Consider the following 24,987-nt stretch of genomic DNA (forward strand, 5'->3'; position numbering starts at 1 on the left):
TTGTAGCATTTCATGCGTTATAGCATGATTACTGTTTCTTATTTCAGAGATCCACTATAACACTTTTTCATCGACTTCTTTGTACTTTCCTTCTCGTATTCCACAGAAAGATTACAAGCCTTGTTTACGAACTTCGTTCAGTCCTTCTGATAATCCCAGTACTAAATTATTTTATGCTATGTAACGAATTCACAAGATGCTGCTCTTATGCCATTTTTTCATTGCAAACTTGACAGCACTTAATTTAAAACAGGCCATAAAACAGGTTCTGGGATTACCGTTACTCATCTTCTAAGTTTTCACAGTACACATCTAAGATAAAGACTGGGCACAAGATGAAAGGTATGGTACAATCTAACAAACTAAGCAACTGAATAATGAAGAGGGTGTGGGAGAAGGGGTTGTGAAGCAACCCTGGAGCCAGTGCCACATTCCATTGGATTCTAGCCACGCTGGAATCAGAAAGGGATGAGTTTTACAGTTATTGCTGCACCATGTGAGTAGTTACTTTTGGATAGATCGGCCGCACCCGGTACCAGTGACCTCCTGGACGAGGCCTGAACTGGTGAGTGACATCACAGCGCAATGCAGGCTGCTGGTTAAGAGCTCGGTTTTAACCTCACAATACCTTACGCTGGCTGCGTGTCCTGGCTTAACCTTGCAGATCCTGGGTTTGACCCCAGGCTTAAGGGCACTAACCATAGAGACCCTAGTTTCGAAGCCTAAGAGACTAGAAGTTCAACACATGGGCTAACCGCATAAGAGTGGAAGCTTAACGTAACAGACTTCAAGTTCGATACCCGGGCTAACTGCAAGCCTAACGTTACACTGACCACACATTATCCTAACCTCTCAGGACTTGGAGCTGAACTTGGAACAAGATGGCAGCTATAAAGCTTAATAAGTATGCTGTATTCATAGGAGCGTAACATTGGAAAGCGACTTAAGGTAGCTTGGAACTGAACTTGGAACATCGATAGCTGCAGTCGCTTAAGTGCGACTAGTATCCAGTAATCGGGAGATAGTGGGTTCGAGCCCCACTGTCGGCAGCCCTGAAGATGGTTTTCAGTGGTTTCCCATTTTCACACCAGGCAAATGCCGGGGCTGTACCTTAATTAAGACCACGGCTGCTTCCTTCCACTTTCTAGGCCTTTCCTATCCCATCGTCGCCATAAGACATATCTGTGTCGGTGCGATGTAAAACAAATAGCAGAAAAAATAATAGAACTTGGAACAAGATGGCGGCTATAAGGCTCAATACGTATGCTTATTTCATAGGGGCATAATATCGGAAGGTGACTTCGGGGGCTCAGAGCTGAACTAGAAACAAGATGGCGGCTGCACATGGGACTAGCGAGATGGTGGTAAGGCCTAATACATGTACTTTATTCATAGGGGGGCCTAACTTTTAGGAAGCATCTTTAGGGCTTGAAGCTGAGTCTAACCTCCCAGGCTAACCGCAAAAAGAGTGTAAGCTTAATAGAATTTGAGTTTGATACTCAGACTAACCGCATAGAAAGTGCAGGCTTAACCTTACGCTGACCAGGTGAAAATCTAACCAGGTGCCCTTCCCTGCTCCTTAGCTAATTGTGCAGGCTTAACCTTACACTAGCATGGCATTAACTTAACCGGAAGCCCTTCCCTACACAAGCTTAGTGGCTACACGTTGAACTAATAGGACTGGGGAGATGTTGTAAGACTTAATACATAGGCTTTATTCATAGGGGGCTTAATGTTGAAAGACACCCTTAAGGGCTTGGAGTTGTACTCAGAACAAGATGGCAGCAGAGGACTAGGGACCTAGACTTAATACATATGTTTTATTCTTAGGGGGCGTAACGTTCAAAAGCGACTTACGGGAGCTTGGAGCTGAACTTGGAACAAGATGGTGCCTGTGCTGACGCATATTACCTGGAGACTAAACCCTTGTGTTCATATCCGAAAACTGTTTTGCGCTACTTACCAGGTACCTAATAAGAGACTTACCTGATATATACGGACATTATTTTCAAGACATGTAACTGGAACATAAATAATGCTTACCCGTAGTGTGTTGCAAAAAAATTATACTAGGTAGCTGTGCATATGTTCATTGATGAAAGTAGAAAGTACATTGCGGTATTAGGAGCGGTGAATAAAGGGATATGCTTATTGAAATAAATAACATCTTTTTTAGTTTATCACATATATATCAACACATCTGAGATACAGCTTTAAAAGTACGTAGGTTTAAAATACATTGCGTAATTCTTGCGTACACAGTCTACAGTTCTTAATCATTGGATTTAATCCATCTCAATCGATATTACCTTTTTTACGTCAATTCTTGTAGTGTTGCTGGCAACGTCTGCATGCAGCTACTTTTAATGACATCGTACAATGGAAAGGTAGCATTCCCCAAGCGGAATGTGTATCGTAAGCAGTGTATATTGATAGAAAACCAGATGGTAAATACTTAATCAAATGCTGTGGCATACAGCGTAAGAGTTTATGTTTATAGAAAGCTGTAATAGCCTTACTTACTAGTGTTACTAGGTTCAGTGCAAGATTTTCACAAACAAGTTTTTCTTACTTCATCGTCTCTGCTTTCTTCTTCCTTATCCATGATCCTCGATAGAAGCACACACACACACTAACAATAATGAAGTAAAAATATTCTTTTTATAGTCTTGTGACTATATTCGATAGTGGATGGTAACATCAGTTATGTGAATAATAAGAGTATAGGCTGTAGTGTTAGCAGAAATATTTTCAGATGTCTCAAATTCTAGACAAATATCGACAGGAGATTCTTTTATAGACTCTTCATGATAAGAGCAGTCTATAACAACAATCGGTGCTTTATTCTCAAATTCTTCAGGAGAAAATAGCAGGCGATCCTTTTTCTGGTAATATGGTGATTGAAATTTACAAAACATGTCATAGAGAAACCCAAATTTATTTTTCTCGAAATTAATATCCATGTTTTTGTAGGGGTAAGTAACCCCATTGAGCTATAGTCTGATATTTCTTAATTTGCAGTGATCAAACTGAAAGCTACCTTTCTTATGGCTGAATTTACGATCTGTTTGAAATCCACGAATAATGTACAGAGGTTTTTCCGTGATGAAGCATGATGTTTATATTGTCCAGCTATGCTTATTTGTAGGTGGTAACACAGGATACTCATGCTGCTCCCAACTTTGAAACTGTATTGATAATGGTGTATCATTTTCTACAATGTTAAGTAATAAAAGGTTTTCTCGATCAGGTAATTTTACATGTGGAATCCTCCAAAGGATACGTTGAAGGGTCATTTTTGAGTCTACAGATACCACTGCTGCTTTAAGAGCATTGCGGTCCCAGATCAGAATTAGTTCCTGTGTTGATTATATTACATCTATAATCTTCAGCGAAGCCAAGAATATGTTTCAGTGATAACGTACCCGTAAAAGTATCGTCTTCATTAATCATCCAATTGTTGGTAGTTTTTGGACACCATCCTGCCTTCCGTAAGAGATTACTCTCTACAACACGAAAAAAGAAGAGTAGAGTTTCATTGCACTTGTAATACCAACATTTTTTGATCTATTTCAACACTATTTACTTCATAATGTGCCTCTGAAAAGAGAAAAGCTAGACCATGGTTGTTTAGTTGAGATGTGCTCGGCCCACTCCCATGAGCCTTATCTACTCGTCCTTCGATATAGAGGTAGCTTTCATGAGGTAGGGTGTAGGGTTTTGGCACTATATGTCGAACACTTAAGGTTATCTCTATGAATTATTGATCAGTATTTTTTTTCAAGTGAAGACGGACCTCTGAGATAGTTATAAAACCTTAACGGAACATCCCCTGGTTGCAACTAGCTTGTTCAGACTTTTAAAATGTACAATTTGTAGGCTCGAGGCACTCTTAAATGCAACAGTTGTATTCCTTCATATATCGAACGGTCTGCGTTATATATCGATCAGTGAGGTCTTATTTATTGAACATGATTTGTATATATCAAACGGTAAGGTTTTAAATTACACGTTTAAATACTGAAAAGAAATATATATTATAAATCTCTTTACTTTAGACATTATATGATTGTAATAACATGAGCAAAATAGAATGCTTCTTAAATATAAATCACAAAAGTAGAGGAAGCAATATTAATACACATTAAAATATCCTGAGAGACACAAAAAACCGTTTTTTATCTCTACCCTTCCACAGAGAGCAGAACATGTCTTTAGTCTTCCTTGTTTCTTTTCTTTCTCTTCAAGTCTTCCTGGTACTCCTTTAAAGATATTGCATATGTTTTCCTTAATCTAAACTGATGAGGTTTTTCTGGTACTTGAGGAACTTTGAGAAAATCTTTGAAAGAATCCTCGCTACTACTTGAGGTGTGTGAGCAAGCAAGTTCCGAAGCAATTTCATGCTTATTCAATATTTTCGGCTTGTGAACTTTTACTCCACTCTTCAAAATGATGGCACCAGGAAGATGTTTCTTGGGAGAAGGTACATACACCTCTAAACGTTCATCATTCCACGTGAAATCATCTCTTCCCTGATCACCATCATCTTCTGATGAACTGTCTGTCATCGTTTCATTCTATAAGTCGATATTGTTTCACGTGTTGCATTGTACCGAGTTGTAACACTTTTTCAATAAGCATACAAATCTGGTTCACCATCATTCTGTTTTTCTCCATCACATGTTAGTTTGTCATTGAACTTACCGAGAATGTGAGGAGGCAAGAATTCCTCCAGGTCATCGAGCACAAACTTTAACTTCTGATTGGAAGTGAAAATAGAGGATGGCCTGCCTTCATCACTCTCTTGCCGTTGCCTTCCCACTGGGGATTTCAAAATGTCTGCAACACATTTTGTGTAGTCCACAGCGTTGGGATCTAGTGGATAGAAACCACACTTACGAAAGGCGCTTTTCACAATATCTGGCCTAACAGATCTGTTTTGAGAATTGTGCATTCAGACCACATTACAGCAGCTTGAAAGCATTGCAGATTCTGTATGTGTATGTGAACTCTGGAAAACTTGCTCCTGGTACAGCTCAACGGTGGGTGGTAAACACAGGACTGACAATAACTGATGCAAAAGTTTAGGACAGAGAAATGTATACATTAGAATGCAGGTAGGTATGTTTCAGGAAGTCCAGAGTATGGTGCTTTTAGGAAGTCTGGGGTGAAACTGTTCGAATAGAAGCAGATGGGACAAAATCTTTTAGATTACAAGTTCTGTTTTCTTGCCTGTAACTTTTCCAGTTTTATCTCTTGTGTGCTCCACATTCTATTTTCTCAGTTGCTTACATTTATTGATGTCATTAATTTGTGATCTAATTTGTTTTTCTACTGCTAGGTGCCGTATCTGTGGCTGTGAGACACTTCTCAAGACATATGAGTCTCTGTTGTTTGCAGTGAGCAGCAAACAGACTGAGCATAGCCTTGTTGGTGATGTGCTCATGTTGGGACAGCTCAATAAGGGAACGTGGAAGGCTTGTGAACATGAAAGGGTAATTAGAGGTACGTAGATGTTCATACAATAGCTGGAAGATCTTTCTAAATCTAGAACATGACATTCAAGAAAATTCCAAAAGACACTGGATATGGTGCAGGATAACATCATGAGCTTAATAATGTAAGGTTCAGAAGTGAACAAAAATTAACCAACAAGATTTAGTAAGGAGAGGTGAAAGAGGAGAGTTTGAGGAAGTAATACTAGACTCGTTCTCGTGGTCACCTCTCTCTCTCTCTCTCTCTCTCTCTATACACACACACACACACACACACACACACACACATACACATACATTATGAGGCCCTACAGGGGTTGGCCATGACTACTGGATTGTGTTGAGGATTGTGCAAATGATATTATGATTTTCTGGATTAATATGAAAGCTCTGTTATTCAGGCACTTTTGCTGGGCATCATTCTTCCTTCTAACTGTTTTCTTTCTTCACTCTTTCCACCAAAGTATTGCTTTGTCTCCTATTGCCACCTCTGCTATCACAAGCATCCTCTGGTTCCTTCACTTTTGTTCCTTGAAATGCAGCTACTCTTCTTCACTGAATTTGATTTCATGTACTGGTATATTATTCTTTACTTCCAAGTACGATTGTTATACTTCAGCCTCCTTAAGTTTCAAGCTCATAATTTTCCTTTCTCAGTACATCTTATGAATGTAGTGTAAAGTTGGTGTATAAGATGTGCTTCTGCCTAATACTGACGTATGCAGTGGAGACATGGATACTGACAAAAAGACAGGAGAATAAAATACAGGCCAGTGAAATGAAATGTTTAAGAAGTATGAAAGGAAAGACAAGAAAGGACAGAGTAAGAAAGGAGGACATCAGAAAGAAAATCAGTGACGAAAGCTTTATGACGGATGGAGAGGAATCAACTTAGATAGTTAAGAGTATGGAAGAGGGAAGGATACTGAAGCGGATGATGGAGACCCAGATAGTAGAAGACCCTGGCTAAGGTTGTTGAAAATGGTAAAAAAAAAAATAGTGTAATTAGAGAAGAAACCTTGATAACAATACAGTTAAGGAAGAACAATGGTGGTTGGATAGAGGAAGATGGAAAGGTACCATAAATATCTCATCCCAGCATGGATGATGATAATTTTTTCAGCAATGCTTTCCATTTTGTGAACCCTTTACATGTGGCCATTAGGAGTCTGAGGTCCCTACCCATATTAACATTTAATATAACCTTCACATCTTGTAGTATATCCTGATGTCAAGCTCATCAGCGGAGTTAATGAGATGAAATGAAACACATGATATATGATAGTAGGAACGGAGAGGGTGAAACCCATTGCCGGCACATAGCCTACTCCTGTCGAATAGCACCAAGGGGTTTGCCCAAGGATAAACGTTTCCATCCAATGGACAAATCACCATCCACAGTATCATATGCCCTCACTCCATTTGAGCACTGCAGAAAGATTTGGAATTTAATCCAGGCTTTTGGCACACAATCTAGTGATTAGAAATTGTATACCACCACCTCTCCTACCCTGCCGGCCAACATTCTGAAGGTGAATTTTTTTCGACCAACGGGACTCGAACTGGCTAACCACGGTGTAGGACCGTTTAAGATTTCAATGCCTTAATGATCATGGCCACCAGGCAGGCTTAAGGTGGTCTATGGTACATTCTTGTTATCCATCCCAGCTATACCTTGTTTTATGGTGGCATTTTGTTTCCTTGGTAATTATGTGTGTGTGTGTGTTTGTTTGTTTGTTTATTTATTTATTTATTTATTTATTTATTTATTTATTTATTTATTTATTTATTTATTTATTTATTTATTTATCTCTGTCTGTCTGTCTGTCTGTCTGTCTGTCTGTCTGTCTGTCTGTCTGTCTGTCTGTCTGTCTGTCTGTCTGTCTGTCTGTCTGTCTGTCTGTCTGTCTGTCTGTCTGTCTGTCTGTCTGTCTGTCTGTCTGTCTGTCTGTCTGTGGATACTGTACTACTTCTTACCCTCCTCTATTTCCATCCATTTATGCATTCATATCTTCCATAATGGACACTTATCCCCAGCGCAGATTCCTAAACTTCTTCCACACACTTTTATTTTCTTCATCACTACATCCATTCTTTGGCATAAACTTAAAACATAGTGAGTCAAAATTCACAGTCTTATGATTTATTGCTATTAATTTAGATTATATAAATAATTAATCAGTTGTTAAATGAGGACTTAAACTGTGTCTCAAACGAAGCTCTTCTCTGGCTATTAAATTTTGACATGGAACTTTAGTTGTGAACTTGAGATGGTAGTTGTATATATTGTATATAATATTGTATTCATCATACGCTAAATAATAAATAAATAATAATTGTTAAATATCAACAAAAATTAAAATACTTTTCTGTATAATTTGATTATGAATGAAAATTGAATGTAAGTTTTTGATTGTTTATTCATTTCTGTTGTGTATTACTTATCACATACCTTCATTGGATGCAGGCAGGAAGTGTGGACTGATTTCCTGTGTAAATTATTTCAGCTTGACTCTACTGCATCCATTTCAGTCTCCATGGTCGACATTTGAGTTGTTTCTTTACAGGTATTGGTTACATTTCCAGCCTTAGTGTTCCCCCAGTAATTCACAGTAACAATATCATTATAAAGTCTTACAAACCGTCTCTAAATAAAGTTATTGTATCTATTGTCACTAACTTGTTCTGATTACACAAAAATTCACAATTGGTAAGATAAATATGATGACCATTGAATTTCATCTAAGTCTGCTATTGATTCCACTTAATTGTGCTAGAGTCCTCTCTGACTATCCTCAATCAACTTTTGTTTACTTGTCAAGTCCTTAATAGAAAGATAGGAACTTGAATAGGATAAACACAATAACATACCATTGTCAGAAGAGGAGGCAGCAGAATAAGGAGACAAGAACAAATATGAAAACAAAAAAAGACAGGGACAATCTCCACATCATCCTACACTTGTCATCTTTAGATAGATAAGGTCTCTCCTGATCAATCCCAGTTCTTTTACTTGTGTCTGTTTCCCAGTTTCAATAGGAGGGCAGGCTTTAACACTCATTGAGGGGCAGTTCGGCAGATTTTTAGGCCTGATGAGGGAAATGTAGGATAAAGAAAAGCTACCGGTGTATAAAAACAGAAAAGGGAAGAGACAAAAAGTAAAGAAGAGTACAAGTGGTAAAAGACTAGGAACACAGGACAAACACAAGGAGAAAATAAATCCATCAGGTTAATATAAGTAACCGAAAGAAACGAACGAGTGACAAATCAAGTCATATATAGAAAGATAGGAACATGAAAAGGTATACATAATATGATAAACACAACAACAGGCCAGCTTTGGAGAGGGACCAACAGAAAGAAGAGATAAGGACAAATGGATGAATATAGAAAAACTGGGATTGATGAGGAGAAAGCCTGTCTGTTTGAAGACAGCAATGTACAAGAATGAGCAAATTGTTCTTGTCCTTTTGTGTTTTCATGTTTGTCCTTTTCTCTTTTTCCTGTTACTCCCTCTTCCTATGCTGTCCTGTCATTGTGTTCATCCTATTATGTGTTCCTATTCAAGTTTCCAACTTTCCATAAATGACTCAATTTGTTACTTGTTTGTTCCTTTCCATTACTTTTGTCCACTTCTGATTCTAATGCTATTAGATTACTATTCAGTTGTGTGTTATGATTTTCACCATATCCTTCAAGGCTGTTATATGTGTAATACCATTTAAATCTAAGAATTTCATTTTTGTTCGTATTGAACTGTGTAATACCAGGCGAGTTGGCCGTGCGGTTAGAGTCGTGCAGCTGTGAGCTTGCATCTGGGAGATAGTGGGTTCGAATCCCACTGTTGACAGCCCTGAAGATGGTTTTCCATGGTTTACCGTTTTTCACACCAGGCAAATGCTGGGGCTGTACCTTAATTAATACCACAACCGCTTCCTTCCCACTCCTAGGCCTTCCCCATCGTTGCCATAAGACCTATCTGTGACGATGTAATGTAAAGCAAAGAGCATATTTGTAATATTGCTGTTTCTACCATATAGGTTACATTGTTTCATATAACATGTGCATTCCAAATATGTCATTTACACAAGTTGTTTTTCTTATAGTTTTAGTGGCTTACGTAAGAGGAAAACGTGCTGACAAAGAGTGTATAGAAGATGCTGCTACATACCTAAAATGGTTAGAGTCTCTCAAGAAAGAATTCAAGGTACAGTTTTTATTTAATGACAACTATTAATATGGTTACCTTTCAGTTTTCCTTTATGTAAAAAGATTTTCTCCTTGAAAAGATTGTAGAGTATTCTGTTCAAATTTGTACATGGACCATGTAATATGGTAATATGGACCATATTATACATGTTTTCTGTGTGTGTGCAGATAACTCAACTAGGCCTAAGAACTTGTTGTGTAATTCACAATATTGTTATGAAAGTCTTCAATATTTTGCCATTTAGATTACATATGCCATAACAATGAAGGAAACTAGCATGCTAAAATATTTTATTACTAGCGAATGTACCCGTGCTTCGCTACGGTATTCTACATTGTATTCGAATATCGAAGTAAATAGTGTACATGCAGTAAATAAGATTGTTTTAAAATTGCATGTCTCTTAGCGTTATCCGAGAAAGAGCATGGGGAGGTCCCCGTACTGCCCCCTTCATGCCGGGCTCAGCTCGCCGGAGAGCGAGGGTCTCAGTCGTGGACCGTTCGCTATCGGCTGCGCAGAAAATTTTTAAGGCAGGGATAGATAAAGGACTAGTGACAAATGAAAGGAGACTAAATTAGGTTTTCACATTTATTAAACTAACACTCTTTTAAAGAAAACAAGTAAATTAACAAAATCTGGGTTGAATTCTTGAATAACATCTTCTCCTCGTGCTTTCATTCGTGAGGGATCTCGCTCAAATAAATTTTCAATGATTGTTCTTTTCTGCAATAATAAATATAAAAATCATTAACTTACTGAAAAATTGACTGAAAACAAAATAATATCTGATATCCTTCTCCTATGATAATTAAAATTAAAATCTTCCCTCTGGGTTTTAATTATTTTCCAAGAAAATGATTATTTTCTTCTCCTTATTTAAATTATTAAAAATTATTTACTTCATTAATTTATGATTAGCAAGTCTTCCCTAGACTTTCCTTTCCACAATTATATCATTTATATAATTATTGACTGAATAAAATTCTTTTAATAAATTTTACTTGAACATCTATCATTCTAACTTTGGCTCAATTTTATGCAGAAAGTGACTGTACAATATCTAACAATTAAATCTCGTGACATCAGTCCACGGACGTTGCCTTCTCTTATCCACTTTGAGTTAGTAAATTAGGCCCTAATCTATCTTAAATTACGATAAAATCTTCTAAAGATTCAAAATTGATCCAATTACGGACACGCGAAATAATACAAGTCGGTCAAAACTTTGACGCACATAATGAAAATTACCTTCACAAAATCGTACATGAAATATTCAAAAAACACAGATTAGGATCAAATCTCACATCACACATTCACACAGGGTTACACGGCATTATTATAACATTATTTACACGAACACTAACCCATTATAATTAATCTTAGGATTTTATTGCGAATTAGGGAAATCGTTCTCTAGATGACACTATCACACACATCCCAGGTATCAATTCAGAATGTGATAGAATTAAGGTTATCACTTATACAAAGAAATTAACTATACAACGATGTTCAAGGAGTATTTTAAACAGAAATCATCCTAATTTAGCGAATAGAATAATTATAACACAGGTCAAAATAATAGGATACGCGCTTACGGTACATGAGTTGCGGCATTTATATTTATTCATCATAATGTCGTGGCTCTCAATTATTCTGCACTGAAGCTCGAAGAAATCATGTCCAGTGACACATCTCTTCCCAAAATTGACTCTAATGGGTGCATAAATTATTACTCAAAATATAATGCCCATCTGCAAGTCATATTCAAATTCATAGCGCAGAAATATACCTATAACTCGTCGATACTCCGTCAGGAGAATTTGCCATGTCCCAGGCTTACTTTACATAAAGTGAGCACACGATAATACTCTCCAAAAATAACTAGCATTAAACTCATGACCTTATTAAATCATTTTAGCCCGTAATTAGCTTTAATTATTTTTACTCATTATTATTATTATTATTATTATCCCTGACCGTGCGTAATCTCATTCGTAAAGTTGTCGTGTGAAGTTATTCGGATGACTCTAAATAAATTCGAACCCATAAACATGTTGTACAATCGTAGAATGAAATTCTACACGAAGAAAAAACACTAGAACACTGTCCTAATTTGTTTCAAATAATTTTCAAATTATTAAAAACTAATCAAAATTAACGCGGGGTTCATTTAATTTTTATCTCTCCTGTCTTCTAAATTCTTAGGACAGTTAAGGTCTCTCTCGATGATTCACACACATTTCTAACTAATAGAGCAAACACACATTCATTCCAAGGTTCTAACTACCTCTCACCAATGAAAGAAGAATGAAAAATCAAACTACTGCAAAACTAATAGAAATCCAAAGGAATAAGTAAGGCTGCGTTTACAATTATTTACAAAGATAGAAAGCAATTGAATTCTTAAAGAATACTCATGTGACTGGTGTGAACTGGATTGTGGCTGATGACCTAGCACGTGGTCACATCACCTTCCGTCGAACGAAGTTTCGCCCATGTCCGATGCCTTACATGTTTAGTGACTCATGGAGGCGTTGACGATGTACAGGAACTTGCAGTATTCTTCGTAGAACTGGATATCCATCTTGCAGTAAACTCGAACTCAGGACCTTTCTTCTTTCAAGTTCTTGTAGAAAGCTGAAACTAACAAAAAGTCTTAGAAATAGCCCAGGACTCACTCTCGATGCTTTATAGTTTGGCTGAAGACACTTATCTTAGAATAACCCTAAATTAATCGTAGTGAATTTGTCGAGCGTCTGAATTGCTGTTTATACAGTCCTCGATGCCTTCTCCAATGTAAAGTCTTCCGATGAAGCAAACGACGTCCAATCTCTTCGGTTGCCGCAGTCAGAGTAATGCTAAAATATAGCGTTCAGAAGTATAAAACCCTCTACCAAATTTTCCTCTGGAATTACCACTAATTTCCTGTCGTAAGACATAGGTGTGTCTCTTAATTACTTCTAATTGGTGGATTTGTTGAATTGCAGTGAAGGTTGTCACTTTTATTGGCTGCTCCAGTTTTACGTCACTTGACTTTCCATTTATTGATCGATTGAGATCTGCTTGCTCGCCGGGTCACGTGGTACGCACACATGTGTCTGAAGGCCACATAACAGGAATTCCAGCTTGCTCCCTCGTGCTCTCTGAAGGTCGGAAAAACCTGTTCGCGAAGCGACTGGCTCGCCCTGGCACGAAATACAGAATCTCACCCTCTTGTAGATTAAAATAATGTCCCAACACGCTGATGAAATAAATCATTTCCTTTCTAATAAAATATTACCACTTTTGAAGGGGACATATTTCTCCCTTGGTTAAATAATGATTTGATCTGAAGATGGAATCATTATTACAGGAAATCTCCAATTAACATGTTCCCTGAAAATTTAGGTGGTAATCATGTGTCACTTCTATTTAGGGTTTTGTTCCAGCACGAAGCCTCGCGTTGTCTGCCTCGAGTGCAGCACCAAGCCGTCGAAGTTGATCCATTACCTTCTCTTGTAATTCACGGCATTCTTCACAAATCTCATCTTGTAGATTCACTTGGGTCGAAACATGGTGGTAGGTTGGATCTTCATCTGTATCTGGCGGTGTTTCTTCTTCTATTATGAGATTGATATGATGACCATCTACAGGTTTAGAAGAATAATAACTTTTTTAATTCTGGGCGTTATGAATACCTTCATAATTTTTATCTAGACTTTGGATTCTGTACGCGTTATTCCCATAAACTTTTATAATTTTATAAGGACCTATAAAAAGTGGTGCAAATTTGGCGTAATATTTGCTGGTTGTTTCTGACGTAGCTGGCTTTTTCAAAAGAACATACTCATTGAGTTAAAGGGGTCGGCAAAACTTCTTATCCTTCACTCTGCGTTGTCTACGCTCAGCTTGTTCGCGCAATGAAGTGGCGGCTTTCCGAATGTTTTCTTCCAGCGTAGGCTTCAGATTACCGGGGCATTGGACAATATCGTCCCAAGGTCGATGCGGTTGTCGGTCGAAGTGAAGAGTAACAGGAATCTGTGACGTAGCTTCGTGTACTGTATTGTTTAAACATTCCATCATAATGGGTAGAACATCAATCCAAAGCCAGTGTGCATTTCCACAAAATATCCTGCAGAATTTAGATAATTCTTGCATCACTCTCTCTGCCGGGTTACTAGATGGATGTCGGATCGAGTTTAATATGGGTTTAATCCCCAGTTGTTCCATGGCTTCACGAAATTCAGCAGATGTGAACTGCGATCCGTGGTCAGTGAGAAGTGCTTTAGGCTTGCCCATATGCGGAATTAAATTACGGGTGATTCGTCTAATGACAGATTTTGAGTTGGCCTTTTGAATTGGATATAAAGTCACATATTTTGAGAATACGTCAATGGTGACGACAACATGCCGGTTACCTCTCTTTGATGTAGGAACGGGACCGAACAAATCCATTGCGTACAGCTGTTTAGGCTCAGAAGGTATGATTGGAATAGGATTATGTTGCAATAAATGTGAGCTCGGCTTTACCCTCTGGCATGTGTCACAGGTTCGAACTATGTTCCTTACTATTGATCTTTGTTTGTCCCATATAAATTTTTCTTGGATGGTAGCCAATGTCTTATCGATACCGCCATGTCCAGTAATTCGATGTGCATGCCAAATTAAAGATTCAAATAATTTCGAAGGTACAACAATTCTCAATTTCGATTTTTCCGGATCCACAAATTTAAATAGAATGTTATCTGAATACTGGTATCGGGATGCTCTTCTTCTTATTCTACGGTATCCAGGATCTCTAGGTTTAATTTTACCCTCTAGGAAATCAATGATGGGTCTTAAGTCATTGTCTCTTTTTTGAGCTTGCCGTATATATCTGAGTTTTCTTAAGAACTCATGATCCTCAGGAACTAGTTCAAGTTGGTTGATTTCCAGTACTTCCTCATTTGGATTACGGCTCAGACAGTCGGCCAGTAAATTACTCTTCCCCGAACAATGTTCCAATTGAATGTTGAATTGTTGCACAAACATTGTCCATCGAAATACTCGTTCTGATGCCATAGTAGCCTTTAGCATGAAGGTTAAAGCTTTATGATCTGTTCTAATAATGATCGGAAATCCGTAGATGATTTTCTGCCAATATTTCAATGCAAATACTATGGATAACATTTCTATTTCGGTTACTGAATAATGCTTTTCGTGATTTCGTAATTTCCGACTAACGAAGGCTAGGTAAGTTTTATTTTCCGGCTTCTCTCCGTCTTCTTGGAATAACACAGCCCCAATTCCGATTCCAGATGCATCCGTTTGTATTATAAAGGGTTTTCCAAAATCAGGATATCCTAGCTTAATGTAATTCAACAGCATCTCTTTGGTCTTAGTAAATGCAAGGTCACACTCTTCGTTCCATTTCCACCTGTTGCCTTTTTTTAATAGATCTTGAAGTGGAGCTACCGTTTGTGTGTAGTTGGGACAATGGCTCGCAAAGAAGTTGGCCATGCCTAGGAACTGCCGTACTTGTTTGACACGTATCGGCCTCGGAAATTTGCTAATAGCTTCAATTTTTATAGGGTTCGGCCTTATACCTTTTCCATCAATAATATGGCCTAAAAATAATATTTCAGACTGGCAGAAGCGTGATTTCTTTAGGTTGATGTGGAACCCAAATTTTGAAAGATTGCTCAACAGTTTTTCTAGCTTAACCAGATGTTCTTCGAATGTTTCACTCGCCATAAGCAGATCATCAACATATTTAGTAATAAAACTCTTGACTTCATCCGTAAGGCATCTATCTAAGGCACGGATAAGAGCGGCCGAGGCGTTAGAAATGCCAAAGGGCAATTTTCTAAAAACGTATGTTTGCTGGTCAAACATAAATCCAGTCAATAATCTTGACTTTTCTTCCAAAAGAATGTGGTAATACGAGGAGGTAAAATCCACTGATGTAAATAAGTTCATGCCACGGAATTTTCTAAGGACATCCTTAATTGCTGGTGCCTGGTCTCTTTCTGGTATCAGTTTGGAGTTAATATTTCGCGCATCTAAACATATTCTCAGAGATCCATCTGGTTTATGTACCACCACTAAAGCACTTATGAATGGTGTACTGGATTTCATGATAATCCCGTCTCTTTCCATTTCTGCAATAATTTTCCCTACGCGAGAATGAAATTTCTCAGGGATTGGATAAGGCTTCCTTTTAAACGGGGTCCAGTCTGTGACTACTAGAGAATATTTAAAGTCAGGGATCTGGCCTGGTTTATCATCAAACACTGATTTATATTTTAACAATAACTCTCGGAGTCGGCCTCTTTCTTCTTCCGTTCCTATAGCTTGGTTAACCTTTGAGTTTATGAGGTCATACGGGTGTGTTGCATCGTCGCCCTCTTCTATAATATTATCCAGAGCCTGATTTACCTCTTCTGTGGCTTCCTGGTCTTCGGATTCCCACGGTGTCGAGGCGTTATTAATGAGAAACACACTCTGATCATTGATATCGGCTGGATTAACTATAGCCGTTTCCCATGTCTCATCCAATCGAAAAAGAATCTGGTTGGAATTCAAGTCAATATTGGCATGGTAAGATGTCAAAAAGTCAACTCCTAGAATGATGTTAAATTTTATATTTGACATAGCCAAGAATACGTTCTGAAATTTTGTATTTCCAATTTCAACATCCAACAGTGTCTGTAGTTTGCAAGCCACAGTCTTATCCGGGATAATTCCTTTTATTTTAATGTGAGATACTGGTATAATCGGGATATCATGTCTGTCCTTTAAATCGTTTAGGAAAGAAGTTGAAATGACACTAATTGTAGATCCAGTATCCACTAAACATTTTACTTTTACGCCACATATTCTAGCCGAAATTATGGGTAGTGTCTTTAGGTAGTTCGTGTTCGACTCTAGATTTTCTTCGAGTAGGTCATCTGATCTTGTCATCCAGGAATCAATTTGAACAATAATCCACTCTTGCGTTTCACTGTTACTATATGGGTTAGCGTCGAGACTATCTCCTACTAATTCAGGGGTTGTTTTTTTTTTTTGATGGCACCTTGATTGTACCCATCATCTTCCGAATGTTCTTTCTCTTCCCTTTGTTTTGCTCTTTGGTACTCCAAACTCTCCGCTCCAACAATGTCGGGGTTGACGTCCTGCTCATGTATAGCCCGATGCCATTTCTTACGTTCTTGACTGGACTGCTGGAGTTCCCGCAAATACTTCTCTCTTTCTTCCTCTCTCCAGTTTCTTTTCCGTCTCTCAGGTCTTCTATTCTCTGGTTCTCTTCTCCATCTGTCCCTATTGTTTTCATATGGTCTTCTTCGGACATTACGTCTGGAATAATTCCATTCTTCGTCATCTCGGCGTCCTGGTCTCGGAGATCGGTCTCTGGGTTGTCTTCCTTCGATATTTCTACCCCAATTTCTCCCTTGGTTAGCAATGTTCCTTTCTTCAGATCTGGTAACATTGGTTTGGAAAACTTTCTGTTCTTGGCCGGAATTTCGCCTCTGTGGTTCTCTAGATGTCATGTCGAGCTGTCTCAATATGGCTTCAGCTTGAATCGCAGTTTGTACATTTGAGGCAATCATGATTCGTTGCGTCTCTGCTGGAAGTTGCCTGGTAATGACCTTTATTAATTCAGCTTCCGATGGCGGTGTGTCTAGCTCTCGTAGCTTACGTAGCTGACTGGAGAAAAATTCTGAAAATCGTGTTGGCGTGGATAAGGCATACCTCTTAGCGTACAACTCTGTCTTGAGATTATGTTGAATGTCCGTGTTCCAATATTTTTCTAGGAAAGCCCTCTTAAATCCTTCGAAATTGTCGAATGAGTATCGGAACGCTGTGAACCATGTCAATACAGAATTCTCCAAATATCTTTCCGTTACTCGCAGTTGGCGCTCTTCTGGTATTTTGTTGTCCCGAAAATATTCTTGTAATTCATTAATAAAACTCCTGGGAGTTACCCCTTTTACGTTATTAAATTTTTTTGGATGGTCCTCCTGCATTCGAATTATATTTACTATTTGCGTTTGACCTGACGTATTAAGTTGACTCACTCCTCCGCTGTTATATCCTTGAGCTGGATTGGTAACATTTACGTTGTTATGGGCATTCATTTGGTCGTCCTGCTTCGGAGTTGAAGATAAAATTTCTCCGGATACCTTCCTTTCTAAATTACTTTGCCGCTCTAACAATGTATTGGTTACAATATTATGACTTTCGCCTTGCAATTTAAGCAATTGTAATTCTTTAGTGAGTTCCTGAATTCCATTCTGTAGTTCTTGTTTATAAGATTCTGAACTAGCTTTGACCTCTCCTATTTCTTTATCTATTGAGGTTTTCATAGTTTGTAAACTCTGTTGTGTCTCCTCAATCGTTTCGTAAAAATATTCAAGTCGCTCTGAGTTGGTGACTTGAGCTACTTTTATTTCAGCAATAACGCCCTTTTCTACCTGTTTCACAGTTTCGAAAATTTGAGTAAATTTCCTCGACCATGCTGTTTTGGTTGCTGTTAAGTCCTGTGTATTCTCATCGATTTTCTCCTCAATCGCTTGAAATTTATCTTGCACCTCGTCCTTATATTTGCCTAATCCTTGTAATATCCCAGTTTGTACTTTAGCCAGTCTTTCACTAAATTCATTAGACATAGCTGACATGGCATTGTCTATTCCGACCTGGATTTCTCCCTTTAAATTTGAAAAATTTTGTTTCACAGATACCAATTCGCTTTGAACTGAAGCTAACTTCCCGTTAAATAATTTAACGTCCATGTGTAGCTTTTCGATATTTTCCTCTGTCTTGCTTTGGATTTCCTCAATAGTACCTTTGAGTTCCCGTTTTACTAACTCACTATTCTCATTAAGTTTTTTCTCTAGATTTTCACTAAGTTTATACTCTAATGAATCATTATTTTCACTAAGTTTTTTCTCTAGATTTTCACTAAGTTTCTGTTCTAATGATACATTATTTTCACTGAGTTTCTGTTCTAGTTTAGTTTGATTCTCATTCATTTCCCGCTTTAAGTTATTCTGTAAGTCAGTCACTACTCCGTCTAGGAGTCTACGTAAATCCTCCATTGTTACAGTACTCATCTTTCTTTGAGATAAACGGCAATTCAGACATGGGCGGACTAAGTTCGATGGCCACATACCAGAATCCAATTCATCAGTCACAAGTGGATTGATGTCACAGCCTTCAGAGAAGATTAACGTCGCAAAATACAATCCTACAGCCTAAGTCCAAATTATGCGGAAAATAGCCGCTAAAAGAAAAATTTTGACAACTATCCTCCAGATTTTGTTTATAACTAAACAACAAGGCCCTTCCTAAACTTAACCTGAGTGTAGTTCGCCACAAAAATTTGGGCTAATAAATGTTTCAAAAATAACCTGGAAAAAAATTTTATTTGTCGCCGCATCTTGTTTTTGTCCAAATTCTGGACTACAAGATCGAGTCCTTTTATTGGTACAGCCAATAAATCGGGCCTAACCACGTTGGCCGCCAAAACTATACCTGCCCCCTTCATGCCGGGCTCAGCTCGCCGGAGAGCGAGGGTCTCAGTCGTGGACCGTTCGCTATCGGCTGCGCAGAAAATTTTTAAGGCAGGGATAGATAAAGGACTAGCGACAAATGAAAGGAGACTAAATTAGGTTTTCACATTTATTAAACTAACACTCTTTTAAAGAAAACAAGTAAATTAACAAAATCTGGGTTGAATTCTTGAATAACATCTTCTCCTCGTGCTTTCATTCGTGAGGGATCTCGCTCAAATAAATTTTCAATGATTGTTCTTTTCTGCAATAATAAATATAAAAATCATTAACTTACTGAAAAATTGACTGAAAACAAAATAATATCTGATATCCTTCTCCTATGATAATTAAAATTAAAATCTTCCCTCTGGGTTTTAATTATTTTCCAAGAAAATGATTATTTTCTTCTCCTTATTTAAATTATTAAAAATTATTTACTTCATTAATTTATGATTAGCAAGTCTTCCCTAGACTTTCCTTTCCACAATTATATCATTTATATAATTATTGACTGAATAAAATTCTTTTAATAAATTTTACTTGAACATCTATCATTCTAACTTTGGCTCAATTTTATGCAGAAAGTGACTGTACAATATCTAACAATTAAATCTCGTGACATCAGTCCACGGACGTTGCCTTCTCTTATCCACTTTGAGTTAGTAAATTAGGCCCTAATCTATCTTAAATTACGATAAAATCTTCTAAAGATTCAAAATTGATCCAATTACGGACACGCGAAATAATACAAGTCGGTCAAAACTTTGACGCACATAATGAAAATTACCTTCACAAAATCGTACATGAAATATTCAAAAAACACAGATTAGGATCAAATCTCACATCACACATTCACACAGGGTTACACGGCATTATTATAACATTATTTACACGAACACTAACCCATTATAATTAATCTTAGGATTTTATTGCGAATTAGGGAAATCGTTCTCTAGATGACACTATCACACACATCCCAGGTATCAATTCAGAATGTGATAGAATTAAGGTTATCACTTATACAAAGAAATTAACTATACAACGATGTTCAAGGAGTATTTTAAACAGAAATCATCCTAATTTAGCGAATAGAATAATTATAACACAGGTCAAAATAATAGGATACGCGCTTACGGTACATGAGTTGCGGCATTTATATTTATTCATCATAATGTCGTGGCTCTCAATTATTCTGCACTGAAGCTCGAAGAAATCATGTCCAGTGACACATCTCTTCCCAAAATTGACTCTAATGGGTGCATAAATTATTACTCAAAATATAATGCCCATCTGCAAGTCATATTCAAATTCATAGCGCAGAAATATACCTATAACTCGTCGATACTCCGTCAGGAGAATTTGCCATGTCCCAGGCTTACTTTACATAAAGTGAGCACACGATAATACTCTCCAAAAATAACTAGCATTAAACTCATGACCTTATTAAATCATTTTAGCCCGTAATTAGCTTTAATTATTTTTACTCATTATTATTATTATTATTATTATTATCCCTGACCGTGCGTAATCTCATTCGTAAAGTTGTCGTGTGAAGTTATTCGGATGACTCTAAATAAATTCGAACCCATAAACATGTTGTACAATCGTAGAATGAAATTCTACACGAAGAAAAAACACTAGAACACTGTCCTAATTTGTTTCAAATAATTTTCAAATTATTAAAAACTAATCAAAATTAACGCGGGGTTCATTTAATTTTTATCTCTCCTGTCTTCTAAATTCTTAGGACAGTTAAGGTCTCTCTCGATGATTCACACACATTTCTAACTAATAGAGCAAACACACATTCATTCCAAGGTTCTAACTACCTCTCACCAATGAAAGAAGAATGAAAAATCAAACTACTGCAAAACTAATAGAAATCCAAAGGAATAAGTAAGGCTGCGTTTACAATTATTTACAAAGATAGAAAGCAATTGAATTCTTAAAGAATACTCATGTGACTGGTGTGAACTGGATTGTGGCTGATGACCTAGCACGTGGTCACATCACCTTCCGTCGAACGAAGTTTCGCCCATGTCCGATGCCTTACATGTTTAGTGACTCATGGAGGCGTTGACGATGTACAGGAACTTGCAGTATTCTTCGTAGAACTGGATATCCATCTTGCAGTAAACTCGAACTCAGGACCTTTCTTCTTTCAAGTTCTTGTAGAAAGCTGAAACTAACAAAAAGTCTTAGAAATAGCCCAGGACTCACTCTCGATGCTTTATAGTTTGGCTGAAGACATTTATCTTAGAATAACCCTAAATTAATCGTAGTGAATTTGTCGAGCGTCTGAATTGCTGTTTATACAGTCCTCGATGCCTTCTCCAATGTAAAGTCTTCCGATGAAGCAAACGACGTCAAATCTCTTCGGTTGCCGCAGTCAGAGTAATGCTAAAATATAGCGTTCAGAAGTATAAAACCCTCTACCAAATTTTCCTCTGGAATTACCACTAATTTCCTGTCGTAAGACATAGGTGTGTCTCTTAATTACTTCTAATTGGTGGATTTGTTGAATTGCAGTGAAGGTTGTCACTTTTATTGGCTGCTCCAGTTTTACGTCACTTGACTTTCCATTTATTGATCGATTGAGATCTGCTTGCTCGCCGGGTCACGTGGTACGCACACATGTGTCTGAAGGCCACATAACAGGAATTCCAGCTTGCTCCCTCGTGCTCTCTGAAGGTCGGAAAAACCTGTTCGCGAAGCGACTGGCTCGCCCTGGCACGAAATACAGAATCTCACCCTCTTGTAGATTAAAATAATGTCCCAACACGCTGATGAAATAAATCATTTCCTTTCTAATAAAATATTACCACTTTTGAAGGGGACAGTACGTTGTTTCCAATGTAAAGTGTTTGTTACGGAATTGTGATATAACGGCAGGCTCACTTGCCTACTGCCATTCACAATCGAGTTGAGAAGTTTATATTATAATTGCAGGCCCCATTGCCTACTACGCGGACAGAATCGATTTGGGGAGTTTTCGTTAAAATGGCAGCCCCCTTTCCTACTTCCAGACAGATTACAGTTGAGGAGTTTCTATTATAATGGTAAGCAATTACCCTACTATCACTCGAAATTGAGTTGTGCAGTTATCATCATAATGCCAGGCCCATTTTCCTACTGCCAGCCAGCTTACTGCCAGTCACACCAAGTTGGTGAGTTTCCATCAATATAGCAGGCCACTATGCCTAATGCCAGTCACATTTTAGATGAGGACATTTGTTTCTAATTGCGGGCACCCTTGCCTACTGCCAAACACAATCGGGTAGGGGAGTTTTAAACAAAACTGCATGCTCACTTGCCTTCTTCAAGTCAAATCGAGAAGGGAACTATTCATTACAATTGTAGGCGTTCCTTACTAATGACAGTTACACAGGAGTTGGAGAAGGAACCCTTTCCTACTGCCAGTCAAAGTCGGTGTGGGGAGTACTGATTACAATATCAGACCAATATGGCCAAGCAGGCATCAATTCTTGGTAATGAGACAAAGTCTCTTAGTGCATTGGCACTGCTGGTGGCTCCAAGTGGCCTGCACGGTGGCCTTCACGGTATGCACTAGCCAGGGTATTGGTAGGTGTGCTGGGTACCAACTGATGAGCCCACCCTAGCACACGAGGGTGAAACGCTGGCAACCAGGAATGAGTTAGCTGGAAAATTTATAATGTCCAATAACAGATCATTTACATTGGTGTTAGGAAGGTTGATATGCTGCAAAAATGGTGCATGCTCTCCCCTCCACTGGGGGCATGTCTAAAAATGAGCTACACCAACCTTGGGATGAGGAAACGAGTTTACTTTAGTTAAGAAATATTCATGGTTGTTGCTATTAATATAGCAGGCGAGATCATTAACCAAGTTATCATTTAATACTTCATAACTTGGGCCAGTATTGGTATTTTTAGAGAGAAGTAAGTTTAAAACTTAATAAAAACAATGCAACAATAACGATTGTTTTACTTACCAACATACGTAACAAATAATAATAATAATAATAATAATAATAATAATAATAATAATAATAATAATAATAATAATAATAATAATAATGATTTTACGTCCCCTCTAACTACTTTCACGATTTTCGGCAGCGCCAAACAAAACACACTATGCGTTAATTAAAACATGGAGACAACGAATGTATGAAATTAAACATTATGATAATAAAACACGCATTACTTCCGCACCTGCAGATATCCATAAATGCAGCAAACTTTCCTTATTATTTATTTTTATTCTTTCTGTCGTGGAACTTCTGACACTATCCGGGCACTTGATAGCATACATAAGCTAAAGAATGTGGTCTCTCTTATCTCATTTAAAGCTGTTTAAGTAAATCCTGATGTGATAAATGTAGAGAACAAGCATGAAATATAATATAAGGGTCTGGCTTTCTACAGCCGCAGTTATCCAAAGAATGCTTCCAGTCACTATGTAATACATTCGGAAGTACAACTCGTAACATACACTAGTTATCAGCTGGTGCTTTGGCACGCTTTATACAGCATGGCTTTATTCGGAAGAAGGGGCTTCTGCTACACCTACACCAACTGGGAATATCAGACACTTTCCATAAACCATCTGGGAATAGATTCTCACTGTTGGACTGTATAGTCAAGAACAAAACTATTTTTAAAAGTTTCAAAAGACGGGACCTCAATATCCTCAAATGCTCTTGATTGCAGTGTATGGCTGACGTGATGGCACTGAAAATGATGTAATTTTGAATGGCGACGCGCCAGTAAGAGGGAAGTTAGTGGCACAAGACGATAATTCAAGTGAAAGCAGTGATCAGGTTCACTCAGGTTTACTGTGTGGTAGGCCTACTGTTCAACTGACAGAGACAAATGACTGGCCATCGTATCCATATTGCTTAATAAATATGATAATACGATACCCTTCACCCTTTTCTCTGCAGGGTCAAGTTTGAAGTGAGATTAATGTTTGTAGCAAGTTTCTATGACCATATGCCCTTCCTGACATCAACCTCATCAGAGGAATTAATGAAATGAAACAAATGACGTGATATCAATTACTAAAACTGACTATACATATTTTATTGTAGGCCTAAATGTCCTTTTGCATGTAGAAATACTGCCTTCAAATGAAAATTGCTGGTATAACTCAAATACATTCATAAGTTTCTTAAAGAATAGTGTAAAATGTTTATATGTACAATTTATAGCTCTTTATAGCCTAGAAGTCATGAGTTCACTGAACAAAATTTGAGGTTATCACATATTGCACCCCCCTCCCCCCCCCCCCCCCTACATTTTTTAGCTGTAAAAGTGGAAGAAAGGGGGTCTAATACGTGAATAAATACAGTAGTTTTTCTTCTGATAGGTGACCCTATTTGATACATATTCCTTTACATTTTCCAATTTGGATGTTAAGTCCAATTTTTTGTAATTGATGTATGGTGGCATGAGCAAGTAATAAAGCTAACTCAGAATCTTTTCCAACAACTACATCATCAGGAAAAACTTAATATTGTTAGAGCTTCATCATCTGAACTCATTTAAAAGCCATATTGGGGACAATTCTGTGTTTCGCTGGGGTCATCCGGAATATGATTGATGGTTAGATTAAACAGGGTTGGCAACAGAGGAGAACCTTGTATATCTCCCTTAGTTATCATGAGAGGTCTATCACTCCTCCCAGGAAAAAAAAACAGGTAAGTCCCTTTTTTTTACCTGTAACCTACTAAGGTCAATGCTGTCTATCCTTTGACACTAACAAGATAGGCCATTTCATCACAATA

General features: G+C 37.8%; 1 protein-coding gene across 1 annotated transcript in view; it reads left to right on the top strand.

Moving 5' to 3' along the window:
* LOC136857933 (E3 ubiquitin-protein ligase SHPRH) overlaps positions 1–24,987 on the top strand; it is a 396,601-nt gene that overhangs the window by 244,378 nt on the left and 127,236 nt on the right. Inside the window, exons 15-16 of the mRNA XM_067137032.2 lie at positions 5,342–5,505; positions 9,602–9,702. Of these exons, the coding sequence (XP_066993133.2) occupies positions 5,342–5,505; positions 9,602–9,702 (265 nt within the window). The remainder of the gene's footprint in view (positions 1–5,341; positions 5,506–9,601; positions 9,703–24,987) is intronic.

The sequence above is a fragment of the Anabrus simplex genome, chromosome 1 (assembly GCF_040414725.1).
Source record: "Anabrus simplex isolate iqAnaSimp1 chromosome 1, ASM4041472v1, whole genome shotgun sequence".
In the NCBI taxonomy this organism is placed as follows: Eukaryota; Metazoa; Arthropoda; class Insecta; order Orthoptera; family Tettigoniidae; genus Anabrus; species Anabrus simplex.